This window comes from Macaca thibetana, chromosome 19 (genome assembly GCF_024542745.1).
Source record: "Macaca thibetana thibetana isolate TM-01 chromosome 19, ASM2454274v1, whole genome shotgun sequence".
In the NCBI taxonomy this organism is placed as follows: Eukaryota; Metazoa; Chordata; class Mammalia; order Primates; family Cercopithecidae; genus Macaca; species Macaca thibetana.
In genome coordinates, this window is record NC_065596.1 from 7,137,005 (window position 1) to 7,156,747 (window position 19,743).

The following is a 19,743-nucleotide window of genomic DNA, read 5'->3' on the forward strand; positions in this document are numbered from 1 at the left end:
GCTGGTCTTGAACTCCTGACATCAAGTGATCCACCCGCCTGGGACTCCTAAAGTGCTGGGATTACAGGCGAGAGCCACCGCGCCCGGCCTCCTTTCTGTTTTTTATTTATTTATTTTTTAAAAAATATTTATTTATTTATTTATTTATTTATTTATTTATTTATTTATGGCATGATCTCAGCTCATTGCAACCTCCGCCTCCTGGGTTCAAGCAATTCTCCTGCCTCAGCCTCCCAAGTAGCTGGGATTACAGGCTCCGGCCACCACACCCGGCTAATTTTTGTGTTTTTAGTAGAGACGGGGTTTCACCATATTGGCCAGGCTGGTCTGGAACTCTTGACCTTGTGATCCGCCCGCCTTGGCCTCCCAAAGTGCTGGGATTACAGGCGAGAACCACCGCGCCAGGCCTCCTTTTTCTTGTTTTAAACAACAATAAAATCGATGCTTAGGGCGGCAGGGGGCGAGGTGGTGCCCTTTTCTGAACTTAGAGAGCTGTGGGGTTCCCGCGATCCAGTCCCTCGTGGGGCCTCCCCGCCCTGTGTCCCGTGCCACGCCCCGCCCAGCCAGGCCCCGTGGACCAAGAGGGGGCGCCCGCGGGGCCCCAGGAGGGAGGAGAAAAGACTTTGTCCCAAGTTTTCGCGGAGATTCGGCGTCCCCGCTGCGACCAGCACCCCGGAGCCCCTGTCCATCTGGCGACCCCCAGCCCAGCCCCCGAACTTTCAGACACTCCCTGCGGCCCCGCCCCCTCAGGGACCCACTGGGGACCCTCGGACTCCCCCCAACTCCCCTGCCCCCTAAAACCACTTCGATTCCTCAACTGTTCCCCCGGCCAGCAGCAACCCTCGCCATGTCTCGCTCTTACGGCGGCCGGGTGCTGGCCGCAATGACCCTGTTGGGCATCGCGGCGGCCGTGCTGACGGCGCTGGGCGCGCAGCTGCTGTTCCAGCTGCAGGCGGGCCGCGCCGAGCTGCGGGGACTGCGCGCGGACGGGCTGGGCCAGGAGCTGGGCGCCGGCCCCGGGCTGCCCGAAGACGCGGCCGGGGCGCTACTGCCGCTGGCCGCCGCGCTGGCCGCGCTCGTGCTGGTGCTGGGGTTCACCTGCCTGCTGCTCGCTGCGCTCTGTGGCCACCTGGGCGCCGAGCTGGCGCGGGGGCCTGGCCCCAGGAGGTAGGAGGACCGGCCTCACCGCCCCGGAGGCCCGGCTGGGGGCTGGGTGAACCTGGATGAGCCTCTTTCCCTCTTTTGGCCTCAGGCTGGGGGGACAGCTTCCCTCCCCACTTCCCTCTCCCCACCACTCCGTGCATCTCTGCCTCCCTCCTTTCCTCTCTTCCTCCCTCTCTCCCTCCATTCTATATTTGTTAAATTTTGCGGCAGGCGCAACCACTGCTGTGTCTCCCGTTTTGCAGATGAGGAAACTGAGGCCCAAAGAGGGTCCAGGATCAGCTTGCCTGGATCTCAAACAGGGGAGGCTGAACTCTAAGGCTGTCTGGCTTGAAAGTGGGTAGGGGCGGGAGAGTGCTGTACTTGAACTTGGTTCTGGGTAGAGCCAGCCAGAGCCTGTGTCCCGGCCTGAAATTGAGTTCCTTCCTCAGGGACCTGAACTCAGGGATGTGCTCATTGAGGGACCTCTATCAGGGGCAGTGGTTGCAGAAGGAGGAACCCTCCTTGAGCTGAGGACCCCGCTGTCCCACATGGTAGTGTTTCCCTCCAGAATGTCGGGGGAGAGGAGCCCAAATTCTAAACCAGAATTCTGTAGAAATTGAGCAGATGAGAACTTCCACTACTGGGGTAGATCCTATTCGGACCACACACCTTCCACCCAAGGGACAATGAAATGCATGGGTCCCATGGGTCAGCAAACATGTGTTGGGTGCCTGCCTGCAGGGGGGTGGGTCTGGCTCGGGGCATCAGAGACACAGCAGGGACCAAGTGGACCCAGACCTGCTCTCATGGAGTCACAGAAAATAAGGAAACATAACAAGAGCCAGGCGTGATCGTTCACACCTGCAATCCCAGCACTTTGGGAGGCAGAGGCAGGAGGATTCATTTGAGGCCAGGAATTTTTTTTTTTTTTTTTGAGACAGAGTCTTGCTCTGTCACCCAGGCTGGAGTGCAGTGGCGCTATCTTGGTTCACTGCAGCCTCCACCTCTCGGGTTCAAGCGATTCTCCCACCTCAGCTTCCCGAGTAGCTGGACTTACAGGTGCGCACCACCACAGCCAGCTAATTTTTGTATTTTTAGTAGAGGCGGGGTTTCACCATGTTGGCCAGGCTGGTCTCAAACTCCTAACCTCAAATGATCCACCCACCTTGGCCTCCCAAAGTGCTGGGAGGCCAAGAATTTGAGACCAGCCTGGGTAATATAGCAAGACCTTCCCTGTACAAAAAGAAAAAAATAATAATTAGCTAGGTGTGGTGGTGCATGCCTGTAGTTCCATATACTTGAGAGGCTGAGGCAAGAGGATCTCTTGAGCCCAGGAGGTCGAGGCTGCAGTGAGCCATGATCATGCTTATGAATAACCACTGCGCTCTAGTTTGGGCAACATAGTGAGACCCCATCTCTAATAATAATAATAGCAGATGATAATGAGTGCTGAGAAGGAAAGAAGAGAGATGGGATAGAGAGGGGATAGGACTTTGGGATTTCTCCGGCGTAGGAGGGTTGTGAGTGAGGAGGAAGGTGATCTGATTTAGGTTTTTAATGACCACCTCTAGCCACTGTGCTGAAAAGGGGACAGGAGGGAAGGCGGCAGGAAGGGAAGGCGCCCACTTTCATTATACTGGTGGGAGCTGAGTGAGGATGGAAGCTCTCAGAGCCTCCATTTTGTTTGAACCATCAATAACAGCACGTGAAACTCAGTTTCCTCATCTCTCAAAGAAGCTTGTGGTCTGTAAAATAATGGAAGCCAGGTGTGTAGCAAGTATCTGCACGTAGTAGCTGCTTCCTGAGTGTTGGGTGTTTGAGTGGACTCATGTATATAGATGGATTATAGGGGAAAGAGAATAGATGGTGGATGGATGGAAGGAAGGAGGGATGGATGGATGGACGGATGGATGAGGGGTGGATGGATAGTGAATGGGAGATGGATGACCAGTGGATGGGTGGGTGAGGGATAGATAGGATAGCGGAGGGTGTTTAAATGAATGCATGGATGGGTTAATAGCACATGGTTAAATGAATGGAAGGCTGTATATGAGTGCTGGTCGAATAATCAGTGAATATGGATGGTAAATGGATGGTGAACACTGACTTGGAAAAATGGATGGATGGATGGATGGAGCATAGATAAATGGATAGATATCAGATAGGTGGATGGTGGATATCTAAATGATTGTATGGATGGATGAATGGATGGGGCTGATGGATAGATAGATAAGTGGATGGATGAATGAATTGATAAGTGGATGGATGAATGAATGAGTGGATGGATGACAAGGTTGATGGATGGATAAGTGGATGGATGGATGGATGGATGGATGGATGGATAAGTGGGTGGGTGGATGGATGGATGGATGGATGGATGGATGGATAAGTGGATGGATGGGTGAACGGAAGGATGGATGGATGGATGGATGGGTGGATGGATGGATGGATGGATGGGTGGATAAATGGATGGATGGGTGAATGGGCGGATGTATGGATGGGTGGATGAATAGATGAGTGGACAGATGGATGAATGGGTGGATAAATGGATGAATGGATAAATGGGTGGACAGATGGATGGATGGGCTGATGGATGGATGAGTTGATGGATGAATGGATGGATAGATGGAGAGTGGATAAGTAAATGGATATAAATGGGTGGGTGAGTAGATGGATGATGGTTAGGTACTCATAGATTTTGGGTCCCTGAAAGCTGGGTCCTTATCTCATTTAAGCTGCTCTCCCTCCCTGTCCTCACTGACCTCCCACCACCAGCTCCACTTCCTGAACCCTTTATCTTCCTGCTTCCCTTCATTCCAGGTCGGACTGGTTTCTCTATGACTGCCGCCTCCTCAGACACGTGGCCCTTGGCCTTTTCTGCTGTGGGATCTCTGTCTACTTAGCAGGTGTGTGCTGAAATAGAACGTGGGGCATAGGATCCGGGGTTGGGTAGAGAGCAGCAATGGTCCCCTAACTGGGATCAACTCCGCAGACAGACTCCTTGAGTTCAGCTCCAGGCTCTGACACTTCCTTGCTTTGGTGCCTTGGGCAAATTCTCTCTGTGCCTTGATTTCCTCATCAGTACAATGGGAATAACTGTCTTTACCTCACAGAACCACTTGAGGAGATTCTGAGATTTAATCCTCATGAAAGCCCATAGGACCAGGGATAGTGGCTCACATCTATATCCCAGCAATTTGGGAGACTTAGGCTTGGTGTGGTGGTACACACCTGTAGTCCCAGCTACTCAGGAGGCTAAGGTGGGAGGATCACCTAAGCCCAGAAGGTTGAGGCTGCAGTGAGCCATGATTGCACCACTGCATCGCACTCCAGCCTGGGTGATACAGCGAGACCCTGTCTCATTAAAAAAAAAAAAAAAAAAGCCCGTGGATGGCATCTGACTCCAGTAGGGACTCCACAAATGCTAGTTGTCATCAGAACACTTCTGATTCATCAGTTTTATACATTTGTTTGAACAAAAATTTTCATGGCCTGGGTGGTGTCTAAAGATAGCATTTTGGCCTGGGTGGTGTCTAAAGATAGCATTTTGGCCTGGGTGGTGTCTAAAGATAGCATTTTGGCCAGGCGCAGTGGCTCACGCCTATAATCCCAGCACTCTGAAGGCCTGAGGCCAGTGGATCACCTGAGGTCAGGAGTTCGAGACCAGCCTGGCCAACATGGTGAAACCCCGTCTCTACTAAAAATACAAAAAAATTAGCCAGGCATGGTGGCAGGCGCCTGTATTCTCAGCTACTCAGGAGGCTGAGGCAGAGGAATCACTTGAACCCTGGAGGCAGAGGTTGCAGTGAGCCAAGATCACGCCACTGCACTCCAGCCTGGGCAACAAGGGCAAAACTCTGTCTCAAAAAAAAAAAAAAAAAAAAAAAAAAAAGCATTTTACAGGTTGGAATGAGTGAAAGCTGTTTTGGTTACAAATATCAATCTCCAGCTCAAAAATGGCTTGAGAAAATTAAAAAAAAAAAAAAAAAAAAAATACCCCAGATGCCAGAATGTTCCACACTGTCCTTCCTTCCTGATTTATAATAACTTTTCTTCAATCAACTTTCTTCATCCATCCGGGCTGGTAAAGGAACCAAATCATTAAGTGTCTTTCAAGAGACTCCTAATGCCTTATATTTGTTTTAATCTTGAAACAAATGTGTTGATGATGCTGGGGACTCAACGCTGAATCATATATAAGTCCCTGCCAGCCCTGTAAACAATCTGATTTACAGGAAGAAAAAATATCCCACTGAATGAGAAACAGGATTTGCTATTACTGTTTTTTTTATAGTCCCACCATAGAAAAATAGAAGTTTAAAAAGATATTTAGCCTGGGTGTGGTGACTCACGCCTGTAATCCCAGCACTTTGGGAGGCTGAAGTGGGTGAATCACTTGAGGGTAGGAGTTTAAGACCATCCTGGCCAACATGCTGAAATCCCCCCTCTATTAAAAATTCAAAAAAATTAGCTAGACCTGGTGGCAGGTGCCTGTAATCCCAGCTACTCGGGAGGCTGAGGTGGAAGAATCACTTGAACCTGAGAGGTGGCTGAGATCACGCAACTGCCCTCCAGCCTGGGCGACAGAGTGAAACTTCATCTCAAAAAATAAATAAATAAAAAGACATATTTAAAATATTTTTAATGAGATGTGAGCCTAAGGTTCACTGTGGGAATTTATATATACGAAGTGCACGGAACGCTGCATAACTTTTGTTGTTTGACTTAATGAAATGCTCCAGAGGTAGTTTTTTTTAAAAAAAGGAGAAGGGATGGATGACTTGTGCCTCTGAAATTATCAGGGAAGTTGGCCTCAGGTGCGGCTGGATCCAGGTACTCAAATTAGGTTATCAGAAATGCCTCTCAGCCGGGTGTGGTGGCTTGCACCTGTAATTCCAGCACTTTGGGAGGCCGAAGCGGGTGGATCACTTAAGGTCAGGAGTTTGAGACCAGCCTGGCCAACATAGTGAAACCCCATCTCCACTAAAAATACAAAAATTAGCCAACCATCGTGGCACACCCCTGTAATCCCAGCTACTCCAGAGGCTGGGGCAGGAGAATTGTTTGAATCTGGGAGGTGGATGTTGCAGTGAGTCAAGATCACGCCACTGCACTCCTGCCTGGGCAATAGAGCGAGACTCCGTCTCAAAAAAAAAAAAAAAGAAAAGAAAAGAAAGAAATTAGCCAGGCATGGTGGCTCGTGCCTGTAGTCCCAGCTACTCAGGAGGCTGAAGGCAGGAGAATCGCTTGAACCCACGACGTGGAGGTTGCAGTGAGCTGAGATCGTGCCACTGCACAGCCTGGGTGACAGAGCGAGACTCCGTCTCAAAAATGATAATAAAAGAAAAAAGAAACAGAAATGCTTGTCACTTCACCTCTTCATCTGCTGTTCCCTGAGTGGGCATCTCTCTGAGAAAGTTGACTCTATCTGTAAGTACTTTTGACAGGATGCCTGGAGCCATGAGTCTTTGCACAGGCCGACAGAAATATTAAAGACCTAGGGAATAAGATCTCCACATTCTAAAATACAAGAACAATTACAAAAGAAAAAAAAAAAAGGTAACATTATGTCAGCCTCACTAAGCGTAAAATTGAGAATTCATTCACCTCCCATTTAGATTGTTTTTGAGGCTAGGTGACCTCATTCAGCAAGAATTCCTAAGCACATCCAACCAATCATCCATTCATTGCTAGCTAGAACTAAAAGAATAATTACAAAATCCCTTTCAAAATGTTTCCAGCAAAAGAAAAAAGTCCTTGGCCTTGCTTTCATATGTCAGACATCATGCAGTGTGGTATCTTCCAAAGCAACAGTACAGAGCCAGAGAATGTGTATAAACAGCCTGGAAAGTGCCAAAAAAAAAAAAGTCCCCCTTGTGTTCTGGGCCGCTTTCCTACCAATACCCGAGACACTGCAGGAAAATGTATCTGTCCCAATAGCCCAAGCTAAAGTCTCAGGGCTGACTCTGATAGGCTGAGCTTGGGCCATGTAATATTCCTACACCAATCACTAACATCATGGGAAGCAATTAATGCTCTGATTGGCTGAGCTTGGCCCAATGAGGACCTCACTGATGCCAAAGTGGGTCAGTGATCCCAAATCCACTCTGCAGTGTAGAGATAGGGACCAGACCAGGGATTCCCCACTGAGACTGATTCTGGCCTCAGAGGACTTTTATCACTACCTAGAGACATTTTTGGTGGTCGCCACAGAGTTGAGGGTGGGATGCTACTGACATCTAGTGGGTAAAAGCTGCTAAACGACCTATGATGCACCACCACTAAGAATGGTGCCAACTGTATGCTGGAGAGGCTGATGGAGGGCTAGCTAGCGCAGGTCCTCAAAGTCCCTTCCTTTATTTGTTTTTGTTTTTGTTTTTTTTCTCTGACAGGGAGTCTTGCTGTGTTGCCCAGGCTGGAACCCAGCGGAGTGATCCCAGCTCACTGCAACCACCACCTCCCAGGTTCAAGCCATTCTCCTACCTCAGCCTCCCAAGTACCCAGGATTACAGGAGTCCACCATCATGCCCAGCTAATTTTTGTATCTTTAGCAGAGACAGGGTTTTACCATGTTGGCCAGGCTGGTCTCAAACTCCTGGCCTCAAGTGATCCGCCCACCTCAGCCTCCCAAAGTGCTGGGGTTACTGGCATGAGCCACCACACCTGGTCCCTCAAGATCCCTTCTTATTCACATTGGCTAACTGAGGCCAGAGAGAGGCTGTGAATCTCTCAATGTCCCCCAAGCCTGGGGCGTGGCAAACCTGTGGGCACCGGACAGTAGGCAGCAGAGGCTGGCTCCCCCACCCTGACCCTCACCCCCACCCCAGGCAGAGACAGACAGAGATACAGGACCCTGAGAGCTGAGTTGCTGGAGGTGTTTCTGGTTTTGTTTGTTTAGAGACAGGGTCTTGCCGTGTAGCCCAGGCTGGACTTGAACTCCTGGCTCAAGCAATCCTCCTGCCTCAGTCTCCCAATCCAAGAAGCTGGAACTACAGGTGTGCACCACCATACCCAGTTAAGTTGCAGTTTCATTGTGGCAAAGTACACATAACAAAAACATTACCACTTTAGGTCAGGCGCAGTGGCTGCCACTTGTAATCTCAGCACTTTGGGAAGCCGAGGCAGGCGGATCATGAGGTCAGGAGATTGAGACCAATCTGGCTAACAAAGTGAAACTCCGTCTCTACTAAAAATACAAAAATTAGCCGGATGTGATGGCGGGCACCTATAGTCCCAGTTACTTGGGAGTCTGAGGTAGGAGAATGGCATGAACCCAGGAGGCGGAGCTTGCAATGAGCCAAGATCATGCCACTGCACTCCAGCCTGGGCAACAGAGCAAGACTCTGTCTCAAAAAAAAAAAAAAAATTAGCATTTTAACCAGTGTATTTTATTTCTATTTTTTGAGGCAGGGTCTTGCTCTGTTACCCAGGCTGGAGTGCAGTGGTGTGATCATAGCTCACTGCAGCCTCCATATCCTGGGCTCAAGGAATTCTTCTGCCTCAGCCCCACAACTAGGCAAGCACTGCCATTCCTGGATAGTTTCTTATTTTTTGTAGAGACTGGTCTATCTATGTTGCCTGAGCTGGTGTCGAACTCCTGGCCTCAAGCAACCTCTCACCTCAGTTTCCAAAAGTGCTGGGATTACAGGTGTGACCCACCTCGCCCAGCCTTTAACCACTTTGAAGTGTACAATTCAGTGGGATTTAGCACATTCACGGTTTTAGGCAACTATCGCTACTATCTGGTTCCAGAATATTTTAATCACCCAACAGGAAACGCTGTCCCCATTAGCAATCACTCCCCATTCCCCCTTCCTCATCCCTGGCAGCCACTAATCTACTGTCTGTCTATGGATTTGCTTGTTCTTTTTTTTTTTGTTTTTTCTTGAGACAGCGTCTTGCTTTGTCGCCCAGGGTGCAGTGCAGCAGCACGATCTCAGCTCACTGCAACCTCCACCTCTCAGATTCAAGCGATTCTCCTGCCTCAGTCTCCCAAGTAGCTGGGATTACAGGCACGCGCCACCACGCCCAGCTAATTTTTGTATTTTTAGTAGAGACCGGGTTTCACCATGTTGGCCAGGTTGTTCTCCACCACGTGACTTCAGGTGATCCACCCACCTCAGCCTCCCAAAGTGCTGGGATTACAAGCATGAGCCACTGCGCCCAGCCGGGATTTGCCTGTTCTGTACATTTCAGATCAATGACACCTCACACTCTGTGGCTATTTGCATCTGGCTTCTCTCACTCAGCATCGTGTTTTCCTGTTTCATCCACATTGTAGAATGGAAGGGTGCCTCATTCCTTACATGCTGCATCATATTCCCTCATATGGGTATTCCACCAACAGGGATGGTTCTTTTTTTTTTTTAGACGGAATCTCGCTCTGTCACCCAGGCTGGAGTGCAGTGTCATGATCTCGGCTCACTGCAAGCTCCGCCTCCCAGGTTCACACCATTCTCCTGCCTCAGCCTCCCGAGTAGGTGGGACTACAGGCACGCCCCATCACGCCCGGCTAATTTTTTTGTATTTTTAGTAGAGATAGGGTTTCACCGTGTTAGCCAGGATGGTCTCAATCTCCTGACCTCGTGATCCGCCCACCTTGGCCTCCCAAAGTGCTGGGATTACAGGCGTGAGCCACCGTGCCTGGCTAGGGAGGCTTCTTAAGAGATAGAGCAGGTGGCTGGGCACAGTGACTCACACCTGTAATCCCATCACTTTGGGAGGCCGAGGCAGGTGGATCACCTGAGGTCAGGAGTTTGAGACCAGCCTGACCAACATGGTGAAACCCCCGTCTCTACTAAAAATACAAAATTAGGGCCGGGCGCAGTGGCTCAAGCCTGTAATCCCAGCACTTTGGGAGGCTGAGAAGGGTGGATCACGAGGTCAGGAGATCGAGACCATCCTGGCTCACACGGTGAAACCCCGTCTCTACTAAAAAATACAAAAAACTAGCCGGGCGAGGTGGCGGGCGCCTGTAGTCCCAGCTACTTGGGAGGCTGAGGCAGGAGAATGGCGTAAACCCGGGAGGCGGAGCTTGCAGTGAGCTGAGATCCGGCCACAGCACTCCAGCCTGGGTGACAGAGCAAGACTCCGTCTCAAAAAAAAAAAAAAAAATTAGCCAGGCATGGTGGTGCATGCCTGTAATCCCAGTTACTCAAGAGGCTGAGGCAGGAGAATTGCTTGAACCCGAGAGACAGAGGTTGCAGTGAGCTGAGATCGCGCCACTGCACTGCAGCCTGGGCAACAAGAGCGGAATTCCGTCTCAAAAAAAAAAAAAAAAAAGAGAGCGAGCAGGTCCCATTCTTCTCCAGCTCCAAAATCCCCCTAATCATTGCTCTTAGAAGAAAACACGGTGGGGCACAGTGGCTCACTCCTGTAATCCCAGCCCTCTTGGGAGGCCAAGGCGAGAGGATCACTTGAGCTCAGGAATTGGAGACCAGCCTGGGCAACAAAGCGAAACCCCGTCTCTACTAAAAATACAAAAATTAGGCTGGGCACCATGACTCATGCCTGTAATCCCAGCACTTTGGAAGGCTGAGGCAGGCAGATCACCTGAGATCAGGGGTTCGAGACCAGCCTAGCCAACATGGTGAAACACTGTCTCTACTAAAAATACAACAATTAGCCGAGCGTGGTGGCGGGTGCCTGTAATCCCAGCTACTTGGGAGGCTGAGGCATGAGAATCACTTGAACCCAGGAAGCAGAGGTTGCAGTGAGCAGAGGTCACACCCCTGCACTCCAGCCTGGGTGACAGAGCAAGATTCTGTCTCAAAAAAATAATAATAATAAATAAATAAAACAAAAATTAGCCAGGCATGGTGGCATGCACCTGTAGTCCCACCTACTCAGGAGGCTGAGGTGGGAGACTCACCTGAGCCTGGGGAGGTTGAGGTGGCAGTGAGCCGTAGCCAAGCCACTGCCTTCCAACCTGGGGTGACAGAGCGAGACCCTGTCTCAAGAAAAAAAAAAGAAGGAGAAGAAGGAAGAGGGCTGGGAGCAGTGGCTTACGCCTGTAATCCCAGCACTTTGGGAGGCCGAGGCGGGTGGATCACTTGAGGTCAGGAGATCGAGACCATCCTGGCTAACATGGTGAAACCCCGTCTCTACTAAAAAAAATAAAAAAAAAAAAAAAAAGAAGAAGGAAGAAGAACAAGAACAAGAAGGAAGAAGAAGGAAGAAGAAGGAAGAAGGACAAGAAGGAGAAGGAGGAGGAGGAGGAGGAGGAGGAAGAAGATGGAGGAGGAGGAGGAGGAGGAGGAAGAGGAGGAAGGGAAGAAGAGGAAGAAGAGGAAAAAGAGGCCTCCACCCCCATCTGGTCCCCAACATCCACTCCTTCCTTAACTCCTCCATCTCTCCCCCACCTCTCTTCTCCAGTTACACCACAACCTATTTATCTTTTGTTGTTGTTGTTGTTGTTGAGACTGAATCTCACTCTGTCGCCCAGACTGGAGTGCAGTGGTGTGATCTCGGCTCACTGCAGCCTCCATCTCCCAGGCTCAAGCAATTCTCCTGCTTCAGCCTCCCGAGGAGCTGGGATTACAGGCACCTGCCACGATGCCCAGCTAAGTTTTGTATTTTTTTGTAGAGACAGGGTTTCACCATGTTGCCCAGGCTGGTCTCGAACTCCTGACCTCAAGTGATCCACCCGCCTCAGCCTCCCAAAATGTTAGGATTACAGGCGTGAGCCACTGAGCCCGGCCAGAACCCGTTTTGCTTTCTTCTGAGCCTCAGACACTCGGGCGTTTCCACCTCAAGACCTCTGCACTTGCTGTGTCCCCTGCAGCCGTTATCCTCCTCAGCTCTCCCAGAAGCTGCTACTTCTTTCCCCAGGGTCTCAGCTCAAATAGCTCCTCCTCAGGAAAGCCCCTGCCCACAGCTGCTGAAATGAGTCTCTTTCTGTTGTCTTCTTCGGAGGCAGAACTGTGCTTCAGAGCACAGACTCTGGAGCCCACCAGCCTGGGTTAAAATCCCACCTCTGTCACTTCCTGACTGTATGGCTTTGAAGAGTCTCCTAACCTGTCTGGGCCCCAGCTTTCTTCCCTGTAAAATGGATGTGATGATGATGCACGTGTGGGATGTGGGAGAATTAGATGCCTAGTCTATGTTCCAGTCCCGTGGCAGGGTTTTTCATGATTTCTCCCTGTGCGCAAGAACTCCCTGAGGGCTTGGAGGGCAAATGTTTGTTGACTAAATAAATGAGAGTCGTTTCCTTCCGCAGCACTGTCCATCTATGCCTTGCTACTTTTCGAGATCGAGACAGGTGCAGCAGCCGCTTCCATCCTCGGCTCGGGCGCCCTGGTTCTGGTGGCTGTGCTGACCCACACTCTCCTCCGGGCTGCTCGGGCCACCCGCCGTGGGCTCCATGAGTTGTCCCCGCCATCCTTTGAAGATGACCTCACCCGCCCTGCTGAAGTCTCCAAGGCCAGCCCCAGAGCTCAGCCTCAGCAGGGTATCCATCGTCGGACCCCCTATTCAACCTGTCCAGAGCCTGGGGACCCCTTTGTGTCCATGGCCACTGCCACAGCACCTGCAGCCCTGGGGGGAGGCTGGGAGAGCAGCCTGCCTGCAACCCGAATGCACCGGACACTGTCCGGCCTGGGGCACTGGGACGGGGTTACCCATGAGATGCGTCGAATGCTAGGCCATAGACCAGGGAGCACGGGGAAGGACTCTACACTGGTGTGAGCCCAGGGATAAGGAATAGAGACCTGGTGTAAGAAAAGGATACCATACAGATAGGTTCAGGTTCAGCTGCAGTAGCAGTAGGACTTGATTTTTCTCTCATTTTATTGCATACTTAGCTTTTGTCCTCAAGGTTGCCTCATGGCACAAAATAGTTGCCAGAGCTCCAGCCTTCACCTCCTCATTCTGAGGGAAAGTCAGAGGCCAGCGCTGGCTGGGTGTCTCCTGGAAGTCTGCCCAGGAAGCCTTGAAACCCTTCATTTTATATTCCCACTGGCCAGAACAGAGTGAAATGGCCACACCTTGCTGCAGGGGAGGCTGGGAAATGTGGCTAGCCAGATGGATGAGATTCTGTTATTGGTAGAAGGGGAGCAGGGGGCTTAGGCAGTGATTCTCTAAGTGTCTCCATCCATTTTACAGATGAGGAAACCGAGGCCCCAAGAGAGGCAGTGACTCACCAGGGGGCCCACGGCCAGGACTGAGCACCAGAGCCAGGATCCTCACCTGAACCCCGTAATCTCCAGGCTGCTGATGTGCAAATCTCAGACTCTGCAAAATCCGCTGCGCCCCCTTGGGCTGTGAACATTTCAAACTCATGTGTGCCAAGCTTGGAGCAGCCCAGGGCCAGAGGCACGGCTGGAGGGCTGGACCCAGGTTCCTGGCTGTGGACTCATGGCTGAGGGCTTAGCCGCTTTGTGCCTCAGTTTCCTCATCTGTAATATGGGGACAAGAAGTGGCCCTGTCTCCAAGGGCTCAGACGAGACACATGACTTCATGTAAGGCATTCTGGGGACCCCCACACAATAGGTCCTCGATGCGTGTTAATCGTTCTCATGCTGCTGCTGCTTGGGGTGTAGACATGGGTAGTTCCTGGGGCTCAAGGAAATAACAGAGGGGTCTCCAAAGGTCTCCTGTCTCGCACAACCCACAAATAAACTCCGATGTTCACTATCTGTGTGTTAATATTCAATTGTGCCACCTGGCCAAGCCCAGGCCCATGGGTGGGACTTGGATCGGGGAAGGGAAGGGCAAGAGTGAGCGCCAGGCCATGCCCCTTGTAGTCCCCAGTCTGGGACGTGTGCTCCACCAGTTGTTTATGTTTGGTTTTGGTTTGAGACGGAATCTTGCTCTGTCTCCCAGGTGGGAGTGCAGTGGCATGATCTAGGCTCACTGCAACCTCCGTCTCCCAGGTTCAAGTGATTCTCCTGCCTCAGCCTCCCGAGTAGCTGGGATTACAGGCACCCGCCACCATGCCTGGCTAATTTTTGTATTTTTAGTAGACACAGGTTTCACCATGTTAGCCAGGCTGATCTCGAACTCCTGACCTCAGGTGATCCCCCTGCCTCGGCCTCCCAAAGTGCTGGGATTACAGGTGTGAGCCACTGCTCCTGGCCTTTAAACAATTTTTTTGAGATGGAGTTTTGCTCTTGTGGCCCAGGCTGCAGTGCAATGGCCCAATCTCGGCTCATTGCAACCTCCGTCTCCCGGGTTCAAGCGATTCTCCTGCCTCAGCCTCCCAAATAGCTGGGACTACAGGCAAGGGCCACGATGCCCGGATAGTTTTTACATTTTGTGTTTGTTTGTTTGTTTTCTAGACAGAGTCTCACTCTGTCACCTAGGCTGGAGTGCAGTGGGGCGATCTCGGCTCACTGCAACCTCCACCTCACGGTTTCAAGCGATTCTCCTGCCTCCACCTCCCAAGTAGCTGGGACTACAGGCAAGGGCCATCATGCCTGGCTAGTTTTTACATTTTTAGTAGAGATGAGGTTTAACCATGTTAGCCAGCTAGTCTCGAACTCCTGACCTCAAGTGATCCACCCACCTTGGCCCCTCAAAATGCTACAGGCGTGAGCCACCACGCCTGACCTGAATTGTATACTTTTAAATGGTTGATTCTATGTTGATGTGATTTTCACCTCAACATCTTTTTATTTATTTATTTATTTATTTTTTTTTTTTTTTTTTTTTTTTTTTTTTTTTTTGAGACGGAGTCTCACGCTGTTGCCCAGGCTGGAGTGCAGTGGCGCGATCTCGGCTCACTGCAAGCTCCGCCTCCCGGGTTCCCGCCATTCTCCTGCCTCAGCCTCCTGAGTAGCTGGGACTACAGGCGCCCGCCACCGCGCCCGGCTAATTTTTTGTATTTTTAGTAGAGACGGGGTTTCACTGTGGTCTCGATCTCCTGACCTTGTGATCCGCCCGCCTCGGCCTCCCAAAGTGCTGGGATTACAGGCTTGAGCCACCGCGCCCGGCCTATTTATTTATTTTTAAGAGAGGGGTTTGCTCTGTCACCTGGGCTGGAATACAGTGTTGTGATCATAGGTCATTGCAGCCTCAAACTCCTGGGCTCAAGTGATCCTCCTGACTCAGTATCCAGAGTAGCTGGGACTACAGGCATGCACCACTACATCAGGTTAATTTTTGTATTTTTAATTTTTGTAGAGATGGTGTTTTGCTATGTTGCCCAGGCTGATCTCGAACTCCCGGGCGCAAACAATTCTACCTCAGCCACCTAGTAGCTAGGATTACAGGGGCATGCCACCATGCTCCCTTACGCACACACAAAAATAAAGCAAGGCCGGGGCAGTGGCTCATGCCTGTAATCCCAGCACTTTGGGAGACCGCAGTGGGCGGATCACAAGGTCAGGAGTTCAAGACCAGCCTGGCCAACTTGGTGAAACCCTATCTCTACTAAAAATACAAAAATTAGCTCGGCATGGTGACGCACGCCAGTAATTCCAGCTACTCAGGAGGCTGAGGCAGGAGAATTGCTTGAACCGGGACCCAAGAGGTGGAGGCTGCAGTGAGCTGAGATCATGCCACTGCCCTCCAGTCTGGGCTACAGAGCAAGACTCCGTCCCCACCCCCCCCCAAAAAAATTAGCTGGGCGTGGTGGTGGGTGCCTGTAATCCCAGCTACTCAGGAGACTGAGGCAGGAGAATCGCTTAAGCCCGGGAGGCAGAGGTTGCAGTGAGCCAAGATCGCGCCACTGCTCTCCAGCCTAGGCACAAAGCGAGACTCTGTCTCAAAAAATAATATAATAGGCCGGATGCGGTGGCTCACGCCTGTAATCCCAGCACTTTGGGAGGCCGAGGCGGGCGGATCACGAGGTCAGGAGATCAAGACCACAGTGAAACCCCGTCTCTACTAAAAATACAAAAAATTGGCTGAGCATGGTGGCGGGCACCTGTAGTCCCAGCTACTCGGGAGGCTGAGGCAGGAGAACAGCGTGAACCCGAGAAGTGGAGCTTGCACTGAGCCGAGATTGCGCTACTGCACTCCAGCCTGGGCGACAGAGAGAGACTCCGTCTCAATAATAATAATAATATAATAAAAATAATAAAAAGTTGCACCCTGGGCACCTCAACAACCTCACCCTAGGCTGGTCCCTGCTCTTCCTCCTGATACCTCAAACTTGAACCTTGGAAACTATAAGGTTCCAACTTGGGAGGCCCAGCTGAAAACCGTCCCCCTCGTCTGCACTGCCTGGAAGGAGAGCTGAGTCACCGAGCATCTTCCTATCTCAGCTAGAATCAGGTGAGGCGCAGGGCAAGGCTGGTCCTGGGGCTGCAGCCAAAACCTCCAGACTCCAGGCACCCGATACCGGTTTGGCGTGCGGCTTTCAGAGTGTTCCGGGAGCTGGGCAGACCTGCCTGAAGGAACAGTCATGCAAACTCAGTTTCCTTTTTTATAAACAGAGGTGATCTCCCCTACCCACCAAGTCATAGGCATAAGGCCCCAGTCGAAAGGGTAGAAATGCCTCCATTAATTCCACGGGCCTCACAAACACAAGCTGTCAGCATCCTGGTATGTGCTAGGGTATGAACAGTAGCTGTCAAAGATGTTGTCTTGTGAGAGGATCACCTGAGGCCAGGAGTTCAAGACCAGCCTGGGCAATATAGGTAGACCCCATCTCTAGAAAAAATTTAAAAATGAGCCAGGCGTGGTGATACACACCTGCAGTCTCAGCTACTTAGGAGGCTGAGGCGGGAGGATCAGCAATGACTGAACCAACTGCAATCCAGCCTGGGCAACAGAGCAAGACCCCATCTGTTTAAAAGAAAAGCTGGCAGGGTGCAGTGGCTCACTCCTCTAATCCCAGCACTTTGGTAGGCCAAGGCAGTCGAACTGCTTGAGGCCAGGAGTTCAAGACCAGCCTGGCCAACATGGCAAAACCCCATCTCTACTAAAAATACAAAAATTAGGCTGGCCACGGTGGCTCACACCTGTAACCCCAGCACTTTGAGAGGCCAAAGCCGGTGGATCACGAGGTCAGGAGTTCAAGACCAGCCTGGCCAACATGGTGAAATCCTGTCTCTACTAAAAATACAAAAATTAGCTGGGCATGGTGGAAGGGACCTGCAATCCCAGCCACTTGGGAGGCTGAGGCAGGAGAATTGCTTGAACCCCGCAGGTGGAGGTTGCAGTGAGCCGAGATCATACCCCTGCACTCCAGCCTGGGCGACCAAATGAGACTCCGTTGCAAAAAAAAAAAAAAAAAATTAGCCCTGCATAGCCAGGTGTGGCAGCTCATGCCTGTATCCCAGTACTTTGGGAGGCCGAGGCAGGTGGATCACTTGAGGTCAGGAGTTCGAGACCAGCCTGTCCAACATGGTGAAACCCCGTCTCTACTAAAAATACAAAATTAGCCAGGTGTGGTGGCCCTTGCCTGTAATTCCATTAATCCCAGTTACTCGGGAGGTTGAGGAGGAGAATCACTTGAACCCAGGAGGCGGAGGTTGAGTGAGCCAAGATCACGCCATTGCACTCCAGCCTGAGCAACAGAGCCAGACGCTGTCTCAAAAAAAAAAAAAAAAAAAAAAAAAAAATTCCACAGGCCTCGCAAACACAAGCTCTGTCAGCATTCTGGTATGTTCTAGGGTGTGGACAGTGTCTGTCAAAGATGTTGTCTTGCAAGACGATCACCTGAGGCCAGGAGTTCAAGACCAGCCTGGGCAACAGAGGGAGACCCCATCTCTACAAAAAAAATCAAAAATTAGCCAGGCATGGTGGTGCACACCTGTGGTCCCAGCTACTTGGGAGGCTGAGGCAGGAAGATCAGCAATGATAGAATCACTACGATCCAGCCTGGGCAACAGAGCAAGACCCCATCTGTTTAAAAGAAAAGTAGGCAAGGCACAGTGGCTCACTCCTGTAATCCCAGCACTTTGGGAGGCCAAGGCAATTGGACTGCTTGAGGCCAAGAGTTCAAGACCAGCCTGGCCAACATGGCAAAACCCCATCTCTACTAAAAATATAACAATTAGCTAGGCATGGCCGGGTGCCGTGGCTCACATCTGTAATCCCAACATTTTGGGAGGCTGAGGTGGGCAGATCACTTGAAGTCAGGAGTTCAAGACCAGCCTGGCCAACAAGGTGAACCATCGTCTCTACTAAAAATGCAAAAAGAAAAGACAAGACAGAGGCCAGGCGCAGTGGCTCACACCTGTAATCCCAGCACTTTGGGAGGCCAAGGCGGGTAGATCACGAGGTCAGGAGATCGAGACCATCCTGGCTAACACGGTGAAACCCCATCTCTACTAAAAATACAAAAAATTAGCTGGGTGTGGTGGCGAGCGCCTGTAGTCCCAGCTTCTCGGGAAGCTGAGGCAGGAGGATGGCGTGAACCCGGGAGGCGGAGCTTGCAGTGAGCAGAGATCACGCCACTGCACTCCAGCCTGGTTGACAGAGCGAGACTCTGTCTAAAAAAAGAAAGAAAAAAAGAAAGAAAGAAAGGAGAGGAAGGAGAGGAAGGAAGGAAGAAAGAAATTAGGCTGGGCACGGTGGCTCACGCCTGTAATCCCAACACTTTGGGAGGCCGAGGATCACGGGCGGATCACAAGGTCAGGAGATTGAGACCATCCCGGCTAACACAGTGAAACCTTGTCTTTACTAAAAATACAAAAAAAAAAAAAAAAAAGCCTGATGTGGTTGCAAGCACCTGTAGTCCCAGCTACTCGCCAGGCTGAAGCAGGAGAATGGCGTGAACCCGGGAGGTGGGGCTTGCAGTGAGCCAAGATTGCGCCACTGCACTCCAGCCTGGGCGACAGAGCGAGACTCCATCTCAAAAAAAAAAAAAGGAAAAGAAATTAGCCGGGCTTGGTGGTGGGTGCCTGCAGTCCCAGCTACTCAGGAGGCTGAGGCAGGAGAATCACTTGAACCCCAGAGACAGAGGTTGCAGTGAGCCGCGATCACACCAATGTGCTCCAGCCTGGGTGACAGAGTGAGACTCTGTCTTGGGAAAAAAATAAAAAAAAAAAATTCTATAGAGACTGGGGTCTCCCTATGTTGCCCAGGCTGGCCTCAAACTCCTGGACTCAAGTGATCCTCCCACCTCAGCTTCCCAAGGTGATGGGATTACAGGGCTGAGCCACAGAGCCCAGCCCCTCTGCAACCTTTGAATACAGGAAGTATAGGGTTTGCCACTAGCAGAGGCCACTCACGGGGAGTCACATCATCCATTCTGCCTGGATGTCAGGCTGCAGGAACCTTACAGCTTCAAAGGCCTGGCAGAGTCAAGAGATGTTTATTCAAGAGTCATCAGGGAGGCCGGGCGCGGTGGCTCACGCCTGTAATCCCAGCACTTTGGGAGGCCAAGGCAGGCGGATCACGAGGTCAGGAGATTGAGACCATACTGGCTAACACAGTGAAACCCCATCTCTACTAAAAATACAAAAAGTTAGCCAGGTGTGGTGGCGGGTGCCTGTAATGCCAGCTACTTGGGAGGCTGAGACAGGAGAATGGCGTGAACCTGGATACCGCAGATCACGCCACTGCACTCCAGCCTGGGTCACAGAGCGATTCTCCATCTTGATAAAAGGCAGCTGAGAGACACAGCTCCTGTGCATTCTCCTGTACATGTATCCCATGCAACGAGAGGATCAAAGAGGTTCCCATTGTAAAGATGGAAAAACTGAGGCA

The 19,743-nt window shown here is 51.2% G+C and overlaps 2 protein-coding genes across 2 annotated transcripts in view; both read left to right on the forward strand.

Annotated features, from left to right (window-relative positions):
* Positions 1 to 19,743, forward strand: part of BST2 (bone marrow stromal cell antigen 2) — a 365,601-nt gene that overhangs the window by 316,166 nt on the left and 29,692 nt on the right. The gene's annotated exons all lie outside the window — the stretch shown is intronic.
* On the forward strand, positions 848 to 13,776 carry TMEM221 (transmembrane protein 221). The gene is made up of 3 exons (XM_050769905.1): positions 848 to 1,167; positions 3,964 to 4,049; positions 12,362 to 13,776. Exons 1-3 carry the CDS (start codon positions 848 to 850, stop codon positions 12,826 to 12,828), a joined length of 873 nt encoding a protein of 290 aa, XP_050625862.1. The 3' UTR covers positions 12,829 to 13,776.